At 36.4% G+C, this 16,244-nt stretch overlaps 1 protein-coding gene across 1 annotated transcript in view; it reads left to right on the plus strand.

The window, feature by feature from the left end:
* Positions 1 to 16,244, plus strand: part of LARS2 (leucyl-tRNA synthetase 2, mitochondrial) — an 83,280-nt gene that overhangs the window by 63,810 nt on the left and 3,226 nt on the right. The window contains 5 exon segments of the mRNA XM_066321497.1: positions 841 to 1,023; positions 3,677 to 3,846; positions 4,837 to 4,914; positions 6,942 to 7,053; positions 13,640 to 13,767. Of these exon segments, the coding sequence (XP_066177594.1) occupies positions 841 to 1,023; positions 3,677 to 3,846; positions 4,837 to 4,914; positions 6,942 to 7,053; positions 13,640 to 13,767 (671 nt within the window).

Genomic DNA, 16,244 nt, shown 5'->3' on the forward strand with positions numbered 1-16,244 from the left:
CAGTTAGTCCCAGCAAACAGATAACCTACAAAAACATTACAGCAAAACTAACACATGTGCAGGTGTATTCAGTAGATATTAGGAATGTAAAACTTGTAGGAAACAGTGCTCATTCTCAAGTTCTTTGCAGAGCCTTCACTGCATAAGCTGGACCAGTCATTGCTATGGCACCTATAGCTACAGAAATGGTTTGGTCGTATCTGCCTCTCTTAAGCATTCCTCTCATACTTCCTTGTTTCCACTGGATACAAACCCTGTAAGACAGTTTAAGACTCACCCTCTTAAGTTTTGCAACTTTCTGCTACCCTATTTTCTTCTAGAAAAGATTGGGGGTTTTACCAGAGGGTTTTATTCAGTTGCACCTTTTTCAGTGTAAACGCCCCACTCTGTCTCTAAATTCATGCAAAAGAAAACATACTCTTTCCGGGATAACTTACTGCAAATCTGGTATTTGCAAAAGCCAAGTACAGGTCAGAATTGTATCAAATCAGCACACCTATCTAGGCAGTTTAAAATGTCATGGTTATAAAAAAGCTTAAATATCAGGAGCTGTCCAGGCAGCACTTAGGATGCACACCAGATACAGCTTCCAAATGGTAGGAGACTTTTGTCATGATGTGATAGGAACATTAGGATATTACTGGTGTTAAAAACATTAACACAAGAAAAATCTTGGGGGGGAAGAGTCTTTGAAATGGGTGGTACTCCTCTTTAAGCTATTTTGGGGAAAAAAAGAATGCTGGCAATAGTTGTTTCTTCTCATGCTTAGGGAACAAAATCAATTGGTGTTACAAGTGAGCAAAATTGGTTTCAGTAGTTTTTGTATGTTTTAATATTTAGGAAGTGAACCAGTTCACATAAAAACTGGTGAGAAGCTCCAAGTTGCCTGGGAAAAAATGAGCAAATCTAAGCACAATGGAATAGACCCTGAGGAAATAGTGAAAGAATATGGCATTGACACCCTGCGTCTTTACATTCTGTTTGCTGCTCCTCCAGAGCAAGACATTTTGTGGGATGCTAAAAGTAAGTCAGATTGTTTCTGTAGTTTGTTTTGTTGTGGGTTTATTTCTTTTTTCTCAAGTATTAAATTTTAAACACAAAATTCATACAGTTCTTGATGCCCAAGTTTTGGAAAAAATGAGCCAAAAAAGTATCGTAAAGAGGTTTTATTGCTTGTTTCTTTTAAAGGAGAGAGGGTCACAAAGCTGTCACTAAGAGGTAAACTTGAAAAATTATTGCAAGCAGCTTACCTCTTATAAGCTAAAAGAAGATATGAAAACTACTTTTTAAATTGTATTTTCTTCTGAAAACTTGGACCTCATTATCTTCTTTTAATTAGCAATGATTTATTAACTGAACATTATTTTTCTTTATAATCTGTTTTTTCTAATCATATCAGATCACAGATACAACTTTACAATATTTTGTTATTTCCATTTATTAACACACATGCAATGGCTTCTGGAAGATGGACTAGAAATAGTTCTTAGAAGAATCTCATTAGAAGATAAATCTGAGTTCCTAGTAATTAATATTTCTAGATATGACATTTTTATGAGCTTACTTCTTGAATAAGTTAAGAATTTCCCTCCTGTGCACTTATTTACTCCTATCATACAATTCCTCATACTAACAGGTCTTAATTTCTTTTATCTACTGTAGTTCATACATTTTAATGTAGTCTTAGACATTTGCATTTCACCTTCCTGTCACATAAGGTTTTACCAAAACACTCCATTCCTGGTTTCAAAAAGTGTATTTCTTCATTCCTTCACGTGTTAAGTTCTTGCCACGTAGTTCAGCCTGCACTAAACTTTATTTCAGTTGTGTCTGTCACACTTTATATTCACTTGTGTTCCTTTATATATTATTGCACCAGTGCAATAATTGCACTGGTGCAATATATATATTATATAAATTGCACCACTGGAGGAGTGGGCTTTATGAGTTCTCAGCTGTCTTTCTGTCACCACCCAATCACAACAGTAGAGAGCTAAGCATTTGAAAAGGTCTCTTTAAAAATGAATCACTTAGAATTAAGCCTTAACAGCCACATCTCAAACACTACACAGGTACAAAATTCACTCTGAGGCAGCTAATTTGGTGATGCACAATCTTTTTGCTGTATTTTCTGATCTTGAAAATGGAATAATTAGATTACTGTAAGGATAGTGTGTACCAAATCTTAGTTGAAAAGTATACAGGAGCCTAGTGATTAAACATTTTGTAAGGAAGCTAAGCACATGTAGTTATAATGCTAGCAAAAATGCATTTAGTCATTCAAGCCAACCTTTTTACCACTTGAGAAATACAAAGGAAGATTTTGGAATCATCTTGTGTTAAAAGTATTGGAAAATGTGAACAAAATTAGATTTTAGCAGCCTAAAGATATTTCCAGGGGAGAAGAAAATAGAAAGTTAGGTGAAAAGCATCTCTTAAATCTCATTACAGTTTTTTCTGAAATTTTTAATGATAACAAAATTATGAATGCTTAAATAAAGAAATTAAGCAGGTTGTGTTGGGTTTGACCTTGGGCTGGATCTCAGGTGCCCACCAAGCTGCTCTGTCACTCCTTGCTTTTCAGTTCAAGAGGGGAAGAAAAGTACAACAAAAGGCTTGTGGGTTGAGGTAAGGGCAAGGAGTTCACTCACCATTTGCCATCATGGACAAAACAGACTTGATTGAGAAATTAATTTACTGTATTACCAATTAAAGTTAGAGTAATGAGAAGCAAAACCAAATTTACCTTCCCCTCATCCCTCCCTTTTTCTTGGGTTCAACTGGCTCTGTCAGACATGGGAGAAGCTCGTAGAAGCTTCTCAGAGAGGCCATCCTTGTAGCTCTCCCTACCAAAACTTTGCCATGCAAAGCCATTACTGGAATATTTTTCATTCAGAGAATGTTAGATGGTGGTTCTCAGTTGTCATAATCCTTGTCTCCACTGGATGTGATAGCCTTTGGATGATTGCCCTTCAGATTAGATTCCTTGTCCTTTCAGTGGTGGACCTCAAGGCAGGGCCTCATGTCATTCTCTCCTGTGGTGTGAGCAGCCATGGAGTAGGACTGATGCTTCAGGGTCAAGGTCAACAGCTTCACAGTCTTCCCATCCAAACTAAGCAGTGTCAAAAGAGGATACCAAGGGTCATAGCCTATACTCATTAGCACAATAGCATCTCTAGCAATAAAAGTATACGTACTTGCTAAAATCAAATTTGAAAAGAAACTTCTCAATTTGAAAAAATACGTGTATGCATACTTGTGTATATTTGTATACTGCCATTTGTATATGTATATATTTGTATTCTGCCATGAGTTGAAAAAATGAGAGCACGTACAACTCCTTTATAGAGTCATTAAAACACAAAATGAGCATTCTAGCATTAACATAATACTGGGTTATTTTACAGATTTTAGTAAATATTCTATTCTGTATTCTTGCTATATATGTTTGTTTTAAAGCCATTGCAGAAAAATACTTTTATCTGATTTTTTTTCTATTAAAGCAACTCAGCATTGCTTGTAAAGACATTTTTAATTGCATTCATATCTTTCATTTAAAGTAGAGAGTTTTTTTAAAGAATGTTTCACTCCAGTGTTCTGATCCTGCTATTCTTTATCGGTTTGAATTCTTTACTTGAAACTGACATTTCTTTCTGAAATCTTTCATTAATCTCAGCTGATGCCATGCCCGGCGTTCAGAGATGGCAGATGCGTCTCTGGGCACTTGTAACCAAACTTATTGAAGCAAGGACTTCAGGAACCATGCCAAATCCTGAGCTTCTAAATAAGAAAGAGAAGGCTGAGGCCAGAAGGATCTGGGAGCAGAAGAATCTGGTGATTTCTGAGGTTAAAAGAAACACTTACATAGTTTCTAAATGACTAAATAAGTTGCTTCTTATGCTAAAACCATATGTTTGACTTACAGAGCCAAAAGCTTTTTCCCCAGATGAGTAGCTATTTTTTTAAGTGAATTATTCTCTATGTAAATAATTTTATTTACCTACAAATCTTGTGGGACAGAACTTATTTAAAGGATATATGCCTCATTTAAGGAATGAAATGTTATGACATTAAAGTTTTATCAATCTGGGATTAGAGTAACTCCATTTCAAGTAACAATACCATAGGTGAGTTCTGTAGGTTACCCTAACAAAAGCTTTGGTCTCTTTGCTTCATACCTCATTATCATGCCTGTTGTTTCATATAGAATGAAAAAGGACTCTGGTGAAAATATATTAGCATAGCCTTGAAAAAAATACTGAAGTAGTTGTTCATCTCTTGTTATATGTTGTCTCCTGCTGTGATTAATATCAATTCAATTATCCAAAAATCAGAAGGAAACATAAATAGCTGCAGATTTAACTTCAAATATTTTTCTGTGAATAAAAACTTTTGCCATTCTAAACCCTGCTGTGAGGGCTATTCCAGATCATTTAACAGACTTTATAATTCTAATCTTGTAATCAAGTTTTCACCAGTATAAATGTATTTACAAGAGAGAAGGCTTCTTGTAGGGGCAAAGGGAAGATATTTTATTAAAGGAAATAAAGAGTGACTAATGCACATTTTTCATAGCATTGATTGAAGCTTTTTAAATCCTGTAACAGAAGGGAAGCTAGTCAGTTGAATTTTTATATGATTTTTATCTTCCCCCCACACACATGATTGCACATATGATGTGTTTGCATACCAAAGTGATTTTCATGTAAGAGGTAAGATGCACATACTTCACCATTTGAAATTGATTATCAGTAATTTTTTTTTCAATTAAAAACCCAGTTTTCCAAGTTTGAGAATTATAAGGATATAACGGTAGACCTTTTCTTCTAATACCAGGTAACTGAGTACTTCACAAAGGATCATTTGTTCAATGCAGCTATTTCCCGACTGATGAGCCTTACAAATGTACTCTATGTAAGTATATGGTATTAATGAAGGTATTTTTCTCTCAGACACTGCTTCTATCAGTCTTTCTACAAAGCAGGAGCTGCCTGAACTATAGGTCCAGCTTTCTGTAAGTCATCAACTTCATAAACAGTATTACTAAGCCAAGAGCCTTGTTAAGTTACTCAGTTCAAAAGCAGCGTGTTCTAGTATCACTGTAACCCTGTAATATAAACAGTTTTGCAGGAAGAGCTTGATGGTATTAGATCCACCAGATTCTGATGTTTATGTCTGCATCCTGTAATTTGAAGAGGATACATTTTGTTTAGTTCTGGTTTTTGTTCTCTTGATTTTAGCCAAGTTGCATAGGTAGCTAGGTAGAGTAGTACATTATAGAATTACCAAACATTCTGATCTTAAAAGGCTTATTCTTTGCAAGGAAAATCACACATAGTCAGTCCTCAAAGACAGCTTACGCTGCTGAACTTAAGTTTTAAGATTTTTAATTTAGATTATGTTATTTATCAGCCAAGTGGTGATAGATGAAATATAATAAACTATTATAATTATTTTCATTACTACTCTTACATCTGGTTGAGCAATCCTTCAGACCTATAATGGTAACCTGACATAGACCAGAAATTAAATATAATTTTGAAAGTTTTAGCTGCTTTATTGAAATACTGTTTTATACCTTATGGATTCCAAGGTGCTTACTGGCAGAAATCAAGGAACTTAACAAGAAGATAATTAGGTTGTGCACAGGTGCTATACTGAGACAACTTAAGTCTGGCATCCTGTATAGTGTTGGGGAGGTAACACACAGTTTTTTACCTCCAACTCAATGCCTCATAGGCATTTGGGGCTAATGAATGGTAGAATGAATGTTAAAAAAAATAAAACTAAGTGTCCTACAGACAGCCAAATACTTGAACACTGATGTATTTCTTGAGCAAAGAAGGCAGTGCAGTGTCTTTGAAGAGTAAGTTTCTGCATAGCATGCTGACGCTTCCTCTTTAGCTCCCTGTTAAAAGTAGGAAGTGGAGAAGTGGGGAAGGATTAAACATTGAAAGTGGGTAGTAGTTACTAAAACTTTCTCAAACATAGGTTGCACTGTAAGTGATAACATGCCCTCTGGCAACATTTGCGGTCAAGCAAATCACTGGTTTTGGACAATTTTCTAGTGGATGAGAGTGGGTGTTCCTCATATCAAATAATTTTCATAAGATGGCATGTATTTACATTTTTTTTGTGCTGTTTCATTAGAGAGATAGATTACAAAATAAATGCAGCAGCTGAATTTGCCATGGAGTGTAATCTCTTACACAGGTAAAGAAACAAAAAGTTCATCTGATTACTTTTAGTGCTGTATCTTTTCTTTTAAGTTTTCTTTAAGTTAAGTAAGTTAAATGGGGAAATGAAGTTCAGATTTTGTCAGTCAAGTTACCTTTTGCCAAAAATTGAACGTTTTCTATATTAAAGAAGCCAGACACTTTACTAAAATGAGAACATAAAACTGTAAAATACTTTGATGTGCTTCTCATTCCCAAAGCTTCCTTCAGCTCTAAAACATCACTTTGTCACTTATTTCAGCTTTACTGAAGCCACTCTGATCCTGTACAATTGAACCTTGTCCAAACAAAATCTATGTTGCATTCAACACAGTTTGACTGTCATATACAAGTGCTTTACCTCTTCTCAGATAGCTCTAGTTATGCCTAAGATTGCAGTTCTACAAAAGGCAACGCTCAAAATGATTTTGAGGGCCACTGTTGTCCACAAGAATGTGTGTTCAGAGTTAAATGCTAGAGCAGATCCCCAAGGGTCTTCATCAGCCACTTCAGGATTAGCTTCTAAGTGTTTGAGAGCACTGTGACCAAGAGTTGTGATTTTAATTCTCCATTTTCATAAGTTTCCAATTTATTGTGAAATTACACTCTCCTTAGCATTGACATTGATTTTAGGTTTTATTACTGCATTTTCTTTTTAATTAAACTACTTTTCCCCCACCTCAGAATGTTAATAGTTTGTTTATTTTTCCTTGCTTTTTTGCTCAGCAAGCTCCTCGGCCTCTTGTTCTCCACAGCACAGAATTTGAAGATGCTTTGGCTTCACTCTGCATTATGGTTGCACCTATGGCTCCCCACATTGCATCAGAGATGTGGAAAGGTATTTGTAAGCTTCATATAGCTGTTCTAGGAAAAAGGACAAGAAATTTGATGAAATGTCTGTAACTCAGTACATGTGTCACTTACCTCTGAATTCTTTATCTACCTTGTCACCTTCTGTCATAATTGTTAAACAAATTTGAACCTTGTGTCATTCCCACCTTTCTCTTTTTTGCCTTTCGTTCCTTTTTCCTTGCACACAGAGGTGGATTTCTTGAAACTAGACAGAGAAATGGAGATAGCAGAAACTTTCAAGACAGGACTTGCATGAGGAATTCATGTGTCAGCTGCTAACTGCTCCTGAATATGGCTGGCATTATTAAGAGCTGAACACTAGGACAGAAACAGCCCTTTTCTAAATAACTGTGCCAGAACCTTTGGATTACAAATATTTTGTCTCAGGAATTCAAGCAAAGCCAACTGTATCAGAGGGCTGGATACTAGAAAGACTGAAAGAGTGTCCAATAAAAGTCCTACTCTTTTAGGATGCTCCAGAGACTGAAGGAGAGTATGCTGTAAATTAACCTGCCGTGGAGAATGGGAATGGTAGACAGGGTTTCTTTGCTGAGACCTTTCACAGTTGTAGACAGGTTTCAATACAAAATGGGCTAAGTTGTGTGGTGCTGATACAGTTAAAGCCTGTGAAATAAGGGATGTGCATGCCAGAGTTTAGCAACTGATTTTAAGGTTTATTGGGAAAAGTCCCAAGATGCATGTGGGAAGATAAGAATATATTCTGCATTGTGGCTGGCCACAAACTAGGTTTGTGGACCTAATTAGGTTTTGGACCTAATGTTTGCTTTTGGATGCTGTTTTAATGGGTTTATTGTCAACAGTAATCCCAAAAAACATCCCAGAAAACATCTCAAAAAGCATCAAGTGTTTGCAGAGCAGTGCTACTAAACTGATTATATATTTAAGTGTTGTGCATGGTCCTGTAATGTTAATTGCCAAGGAAAGACCTCTCTTGTTCAAAGCAGTAACAAAGATGCAGAGCTTACGGAAACAAGAAGATATGGTAGGGAGAGTGGGGGTTTTGCATGTGTTTTCCATTTCCAGTGATTTTGAAATGTCTTAATAGAAGTTTAACTGTCTGGAATAACAAGTGGCATCAGACATGATCCATCTGGTATTATACTATGACATGCCATCTAATTAAAATAATACTGAATAAAAAGTAGTTAGCATGACCGTTTTCCGCATTGGCTGAGATGGAGGCGGAAGAGATCCAGGATAATTACTTATACATATAGTGCCTTCTGAACTTGGAATTCTAATACATGTTAAGAAATACAGAATTATCAGCTATCAGTGGATAAAATGACAAAGAGCACTAAGGTATCTTAATTAACAACTTATCAAACATGAAGCTTAATCCTGTAGCATTTTGAATGTCAAACAAGGAAGTCTTTTCTTGCTACTAAAATCACTGGAAAATGAAAACAATAAACATTTTCTGGATCTCCCTCTGATATAAGAATGAAAAGGAAGCATATAAAAATTGGAAGTGTATTGTCCTCAGCCTCTGTCTGCATTTAAAGATAAAATTTCACTTGTGTGGTCCAAAGACATGCACTGTAATTCAGTGCAGCAATCATAAAAAAACATTGTGTATTGATTATTGCCTGAAGAATTTTATTTCTAAATTTGAAAATGATAGTATCTTTTAGCGTGGTAATCATTACATTATACTGAAGTTACAAAACAATTTTATCAGGAGAATGTGTGTACATTTAACTGCTGCACTGTAGTAAGAATTCTGTATTGTTTTGAAACAGCCAACATCTATCAGTTCTCTCCTGGGATTGAGATTTCATATTAAAGATTCCCCAAGTTTTGAACTGCACTCTGGTTCCACTAAGTCCTGTTGCTCTTCTGATGTAACCAGTTTCTCAAACTTCGTTGTGTATAAGTCATGATGCTTAACTATTTTAAATGAAAATTAAGTATGAAAATTAAGGTTCCTAATACTCTGTTTAGTTTTCTCTGTGGTTTAATTCTCCATACTCCAAAAGGAGAGAATAAGTCTCTCCTTTTGTACCTTGGCTTTGCATCTAAATGTCAGGATAATGCTGCTTCCTCTTTCGTAAATTGGTCAGGAAAAGGAGTTTGTATATTGTTGGTTCTATAAATTGCACCTATAGCAGTGGACCCCAGTCTTTGATGGAATTTGCTTGAATGCTGTTCTGTAAGTGCCTCACCTTTCAGCAACTGAACAATAGCAACCCATGATACTTTGTGTATGAAGAAGCTCTTCTCCTGCCTTAGAGGATGAACAGTTTTTGGTATTGTGGTGTGTCAGCCTGATGGTGTTAATTGTGCAGTGAATGCACTGGTTTATCGCTCAATAACATAAAAAGCAACCGTAGCCCCTCAGTGTGGGAAGAGTTCATCCGGCTGATATCTTGGCAGTTTATGAACACTAACAGGATGAGGAAATCAGTTTCCTTCCTGAAGCCTTGTATCTAAGGAATATACAGACACCATTTGAGACTTTTTTTTTTTTTTTTAGTTTGTTTGTAGTAGTACAGTGTTTTGCTGTTCAGACAAGCATATGAAACTGTTCATTGTGAGTCGCTGAATTTTTATTAGAGATGGCACATGAACGATATGTACACCTTTGATGTCTTAGGAAATACAGAAATAAAATGTAATTTTTGAATTTTTTAATGGTATCATTGTCTTAGAATATTTTAACTGTCACTACAACAGCTCTGTTGCAAGCATTTGTCTGAATTCGGCCCTTGCTCAAGAAGGCTTCTAGAAAGAATGGAGTTGAGTAAAAGCTAAATGATGTTGCAGATTTTAATTGAAAATCTGAATGTGGAAATCCCCCTTCACAAATCCCGTAAGAAACATGATTTGGAGTTTAAAAAATACTTTTTTACTTTTTTTCTCCAAGAGCGATAACGTAAAAAGAAGAAGAGCAAGTCTTTCAAATGCAGGAAGATAGATTGTTTTAAGGTTGAAAGGATTTGTGTGGAGTTTGTTGGATTGGAAGCACAACATAGAGCTAGCTTACAGTAAACCAAGCTTTTCACATCTTAGTTCTGTACTAGTATACCAGTGGTACAATAAAGCTTTTCTCAGAGCTGTCTGGAAACAGCTGTTACCATTTCTTTGAGATTGCAGATTGTTTCACACATGACTGACAGACATAGTATTCCTGAACTGCAGAAAGGTATTTCAGATATGTAATCCTATTTGCCCAAATCTGTCCAATAGGGAGAGATTCATTAAATAGTAAAAAGCATACTAAGAACCAAGTGACATGGTAACAATACCAGAAAGAGGCTGCAGGGGTGAGTAGATACCCAAAATGTCGCTCCACTTGCCCTTACACAATTCTGATCTGAGCTTTTTAAAAAGTTTTCCTGCTTTGTCTGATAGTGTGGTGGATTATACTTAACATACATTTCCATTGTTTCAATATCACTAAATCCAAAAATTAGCAGTATTTGGATATTCACTCTCACAGTTATCTTATACTTCCCCCTCTGATCTTCCTACATTTTCTGTTCAAAAATCCCTAGTCCTAAACTCTGACACTGCCATTGTTTCAGACACTTTCATTACCTTCCTTTTATCACCCATTAAAACTTCCATCTTCATTTCCTTCTCTGCTTTAACCTCTTTGTTCCAGGGCTCGACACAAGGCAGCTCTTTCTCAATTTACTTCATAATCACAACTTTTCCTCTGGCCTACATAATTTTGTGTCTAAGTAGCTGCACAATTACTGGAATTTTACAGATAATTTTTTCCAGTGCTTTTTTCTGTCAGACTCTGTAGAGTTACCTTGCTGTTAACACCTTGCTGATACACGGCTGCTCCCACGTCTTCCTTCTTAAATCTCTTTAAAATGAGAATCTGCTCTGCCCTGTCAAATAGCACCTTAGGGGAAGTATTATGCTTATGAAATACTCCTGTAATGCTAGTAAAACATTGCCCTGAGCTGAAAAGTTGTTAGACTGGTCCTGTCCCCACTTTCTCTCAACTCGCTAATTTACATTACTATAGTACTTGTTTAACATGGTGTTTTAAAATGGGTTCCAATGCTGTGAGTTACTGGTTAGGGAAACCTTGCTGTAATACTAGCTTGCTAGTCAGTAGAAGTCCATTGAAGCAGATCCAGTAGCAAGATCAGGGATTCAGACTGAGCACAAGTATTGTCTTTGATCTGTCCTGTACGGATGGATACATGTAAGTAAAAACCTTACAGTAAGTAAAAATACACTCCGTTAGCTTTCTGTCCTGCACCTGCAAGAGAATCTATAGCCATAAAAGAAAAAGACATCAAAAGCTTGATGCAAAATGGTGCACATCACTTCATAAAAAGCACTTCTCTAGGCGCTTTCCAGTACAGCAAGACAATAAAATGGGGTTTTCGTGTTTTCACAATCAGAGTTTCAGAAATGGTCCATTTTTAATGTATCAAGCAGTACTTTGTTCTAGTGTCTCAGAATCGAGAGGGAAGGCTAAAGAGGGGTTCTCTCTGTGTCCTCACAAGTGGACCATCACCATTCTGGAGCAGGGTGATGAAGTTTCTGGTTTAGTGTATTGAATTTTGAAAATACAAACCAAATCATTATGTTTTCTGTGTTCTACAATTTACAAAATGTGAATTAAGGCAGGAAGCCAAACAGGCAACATAACTAAAACCTTCATTATGGTTTCCTGTCAAACTGTTTTCTCAAACTAGTTCTGTTGACTTTTCTACTCTCTTTTTCTATGGATGAGCTCATAGCTCATTCTGTAGCAAGAAAATGAACCAAAAGATTGACACAGAGCTTACTCACACTTTGCTTCAGATTACCTTTTAATTAATTTTTATTAGTAGGTTTATTAGGACTGACAGCCTCCACAGGAATTAAAAGTGACCCTGGTTTTGCTTTTGTAGGTAGAAACTCTTATATCAGAAAGTGAGTTTTAAAATAGTTTCAAGAATTCTCTTCAGCAGTAAAATAAGGAGTGGCCAGCATGCATGTTTCTGCCACAAGGCATGTGATCATTTGGAAAGAAATGAGGTCATCTGGATGTTCAAAAGCCAAAGAGGAAAGAGTCTAACAGCTGATTTCTTTACAGTCAATGTGATAATGAATCATCAATATGAAGATTTTTTTTTTCTGCTTGAGTTCCTATCTTTTGCTGTCTGAGTTTCTGAGCTACTGCTGCAAAAGAAAATATACACAAATCAGAGCCACTGAACTGTTTTAATAAATTATTTACTTAATAAATAGTTGTTGTCACTAGGAAATGTGCATGTTCTTGCTTGCCATTAGAAATAGCTCCCATCAGTCCTCCCCACTGTCCCTCTCTGAGTCATTCAGCAAATAACACAGTTGTGTGTCATTTTACTGAAGCACTTTGTCTGAAAAAGCACTGACAAAAATGTGGTGGACTTTTCTGGAGGAAGGTGCATGCTCTTTATGTCCCTGTTTGCTGTTACCATATTAGTCTAAACAATCCAGCAAGCTGAATTGATCTATGCACTGTGCATGTGTTTGGTGTACGCCTGTGGCTGCTGTCGTGCTGTTTTGAACAGCTTCAGTGTCTCAGTCTCACCAATAAGTCTTGTGTTGATGGGTTTTCTTTATGCTTTTGCTGGAGTTTCCCTAAACCAGATGAGATTTCATGTACGTTTTGCAGTTCTAAATGAAGCATATGCTTATAAAAGGTTTTAGTCTGTGTTCTTGTTCATATGCAGAGAATGCTTTTAATTTAAAAATCCCCTAGCTCTGTGAAAATAGCAAGAGCAATCATCATCAATACTGATTATATTTGACAGCATCTTGTTAAATGAAATCTTCGTATTTTGTCATACAGCTGCAGTAAACAACAACATAAATCCCACTCAGGAGCTTCTATTCAGTTACAGAATGCAGCTTCAGAATGACTTGCATCCTATTTTCCTATTATTTAAACAAATCAGGAATTAATTATCTTGGGAAGACCATAACCAGTTAATAAAAGAAGATCACTTATAGCCATTTTAGAAATTCTTAAAATCAAAGATAAAACTTGTAAGGAAAGCAAGCTGTTCAAGGCATTCCTTTGTATCACCTTTAATTTGTGAGAAAATATACTTCACAAAATAGAGAAAATCTTGCAAGTAGCTTGACTTGCAAATTTAGAAACTACCCAACATATTACAGGTGATAAAATAAGCCATAATCATTTATCATTCTCAGTTGTTAGTAAAATTCTAATCTAACTGGTCACATTACGGAAAATAAATGCATTATTATGGTTGACTTTCAGAAGCAGAGGTCACCTTGTATTGCAGTATTACAATTTAAAATGATAAGCAGTGGTCTTCTGTGCTCTTGGCAAAGTTATAGAGTGTTAATTTAAATCTAAAGTGTGCCCACATTTTTAATATCCTTACTCATAATATAAAACAAATGCTTCAAAGATGTATATCTTTCTGTTTATAATGTGTTGTATGCTAATCTAAACCATGTTATTTCCTCCTATGGCACTTGCTTTTAAAGTCAACTTTATCCTGATCTAATTTGTCATACAAATTCCAAAGAGCAAATGTTCCGGTTACCATACAGATGAATGTTTTACTGTTTTCATTTTCCAGGTTTGGCACATATACAGAATAAACTTTGTACTCATCATCACTGGGATGTTGATGTTCTGCATCAGTCCTGGCCCAAAGTAGACCCAGAGTACCTTCAGCCATCAGATGTTGTGGAGATGTCTGTACTGGTAAGAGCATTTTGATTTATTTTCAGTAGTGGAGGATAGAATTTCTTCCCTTGTGGAAGTCAGTTTCCATAGTAGATGGCTCAGCTCAAAATAGAAGTTCAAAATAGCAGCTGCTATTATGGTTGTGCTGAGTAATTAAAACAGTCTCCTAAACAAAAAAAATATAGTGAGTCTTGAAGATAGATGCCCTAAATAAAAACTTTTCAGAATGACTGCATATTAGTACCTGTGGAGACTTGACCAATGAACAGCCATGGGCAAGGATGATACAGTCAAAACTAGGATCAAAATACAGGCCCAGATTTTTTGCCTGACAGTGCAATTTATTGATTCAGCCCTGTACAAAAATGTGTAATTAGGTGATATTTCCTGTGGTATGAGTAGTGCTATGGCTCCCTAACAGAACCAATCATAAGCTGGGTTAAGTTGTGATTTTTTGCCAAATGATGTTTCCTATCTGCCTTGGGCTGAATTTCTGGCACATGTCAGGAGAGTGCATTTGCAGGAATGGGGGTTGAGAAAACCAACTATCTTTGGAAATGTTCTAATTTCCAATTCCTCTGTGAACTCTAACACCTTTGTGGACCAGGGAAAGAGCTGGCTCTTCAGTGGAAGAGTGCAGTTTTCCAACGTGTGCACAGTGTAATTTACTGTCTTCTCTCCTATGGCTCTAGTTAACTAGCATGTGTTCAGGATGCTTCCAAGCATCCCAAAGCTTGGTCATTAGTCAGGGCACAGAGGGAATGAATGCCTGGAGCCAAAGACATGGGATCCCTGAGCAGTGTCACAGCTCTTCCAATGACTGACTCCTGCTTCCTTCAAGAACCTACCTTCAAGTTCCTCTTGCTCAGGCATTGTGAGAGTTCTTAATTAACGTAGTTGCATACTACTAGGTCTGCAGGAGTCCTGCCTTTTTCACTCAAGGAAAGTTCCCCAAAGGATAATCTTTAATGCAAACATTCTAAACTTTATTGTTCTAAGTTAAATTAAACGCTTCAACTCAAACACTTTCTGTGTTTCTGGACATTGAATGAAATGGAGCCTATAGAAGAAATATCATTTGGCCATGTAAAACTGTATGTTCTGTGTGTGTAAAAGAAACAGAAGCAATGCCGTTTAGTTGTATTTTCTCCTGTTTGCCCCTTTGGGGGAGAGAGCAAAGCAGTTGGGTTGTTTCCTGTTGATCTGAGTTTTTGAGGAGGGGAGAGATTGGTAGAATTTAGGGGAAGCCATGTAGCCATGTTGCTACAGGTTGCCTTAATCAAAGTATCTTTGCAAATAGTTTCATATCTTGCCAGATCTCTCTCTCAGTTTATTAGAACAGAATGAGAAATACTGTTAAAACACTAGTTTTTCCACTATTAAACATACACACTTAACAAAGACCAAGGAGTATGACTTTTTGAAGGAAATTTTCAATGGTCATCTCTCCAAACCAAGGAGAAGGACTCAGTTGCTAGCTGGAGTTAATAAAAGACTTAGTTTAATAGCCATTGGGTGTATTGCTTTTTTCCTCTTTCTTGTCCTCTCTTTCTTTCTTCAAGGGAAAAGCATTTAGTTCTAACAGTAAAAATCTTCACTGAGGTATGATCACTTCTCTCAAGCTCAAAATAAGCCTTCACATCCAAGCACAGCTAGCAAACATCTTGAATTCTAGTGTTCAGTTTATAAGGAAGTCATGAATGAGAAATTGTGTAATTATAGAAATGTCTTTGCAGTTGTGGTTAAAGCAAACATGTTATTAAATGTATCTTTGAAATAACAACTTCAGCAACACAGTGAGAGCTCTGGACACAATTAAGACTACACAAGACTACACAACCAAACATGAAAATGCCTAAACATTTCACTGATGTTTTTCTGCTGACATGAAATTTTCCTTCTCATAAAAAGGAACAAGAAAAAAATTAACTGTGCTTTCTATAGCCATTATGAAAACTATTCTTCTTTTCCTGGTTGACATTTTCAAAGCCATAGCCCTGTACAACAGTCTTGTTGTAATAAGAGAAAAAACAACCCCTGGGTTCTCAGTCATGTATTCCTGGAATTATATGATGTATGTAAACACCTTCCTTCTGAGAAAGCAAATGACTGGAAGACCAGAGAGACAAGTTGCTTTTTTAAACTGGGAATAATTCTTAGCAATACTGCCCGCAGAGCATGCCTGGCTTTCTGCTATAAGAGTAAGGCAAAAGGGAAATATGGGGAGCAGGGAATGTGAATGTGCACAGAATGTGGGAAGTCTTATGGACACTGAAGGTTTTTGTATGGCTGCAAAAATAAATTGTCCTCTTTAAACCAAGAAACACTCGCCATACAGAGGAATTGGTTAGTTGCAAAGAGTCAGTGTCTCTTCACAAGGCTGTACAGTCAAACCAAGTCTTTGGGCCACAACCCTATTCTTCTCAAGCCATCAAACTGCCTCAGGCTGCCAAGGATTTGTCTGCTGAGACATTCTGGGTTTATTTCTCTTCACA

This window comes from Sylvia atricapilla, chromosome 1 (assembly GCF_009819655.1).
Source record: "Sylvia atricapilla isolate bSylAtr1 chromosome 1, bSylAtr1.pri, whole genome shotgun sequence".
NCBI lineage: Eukaryota > Metazoa > Chordata > Aves > Passeriformes > Sylviidae > Sylvia > Sylvia atricapilla.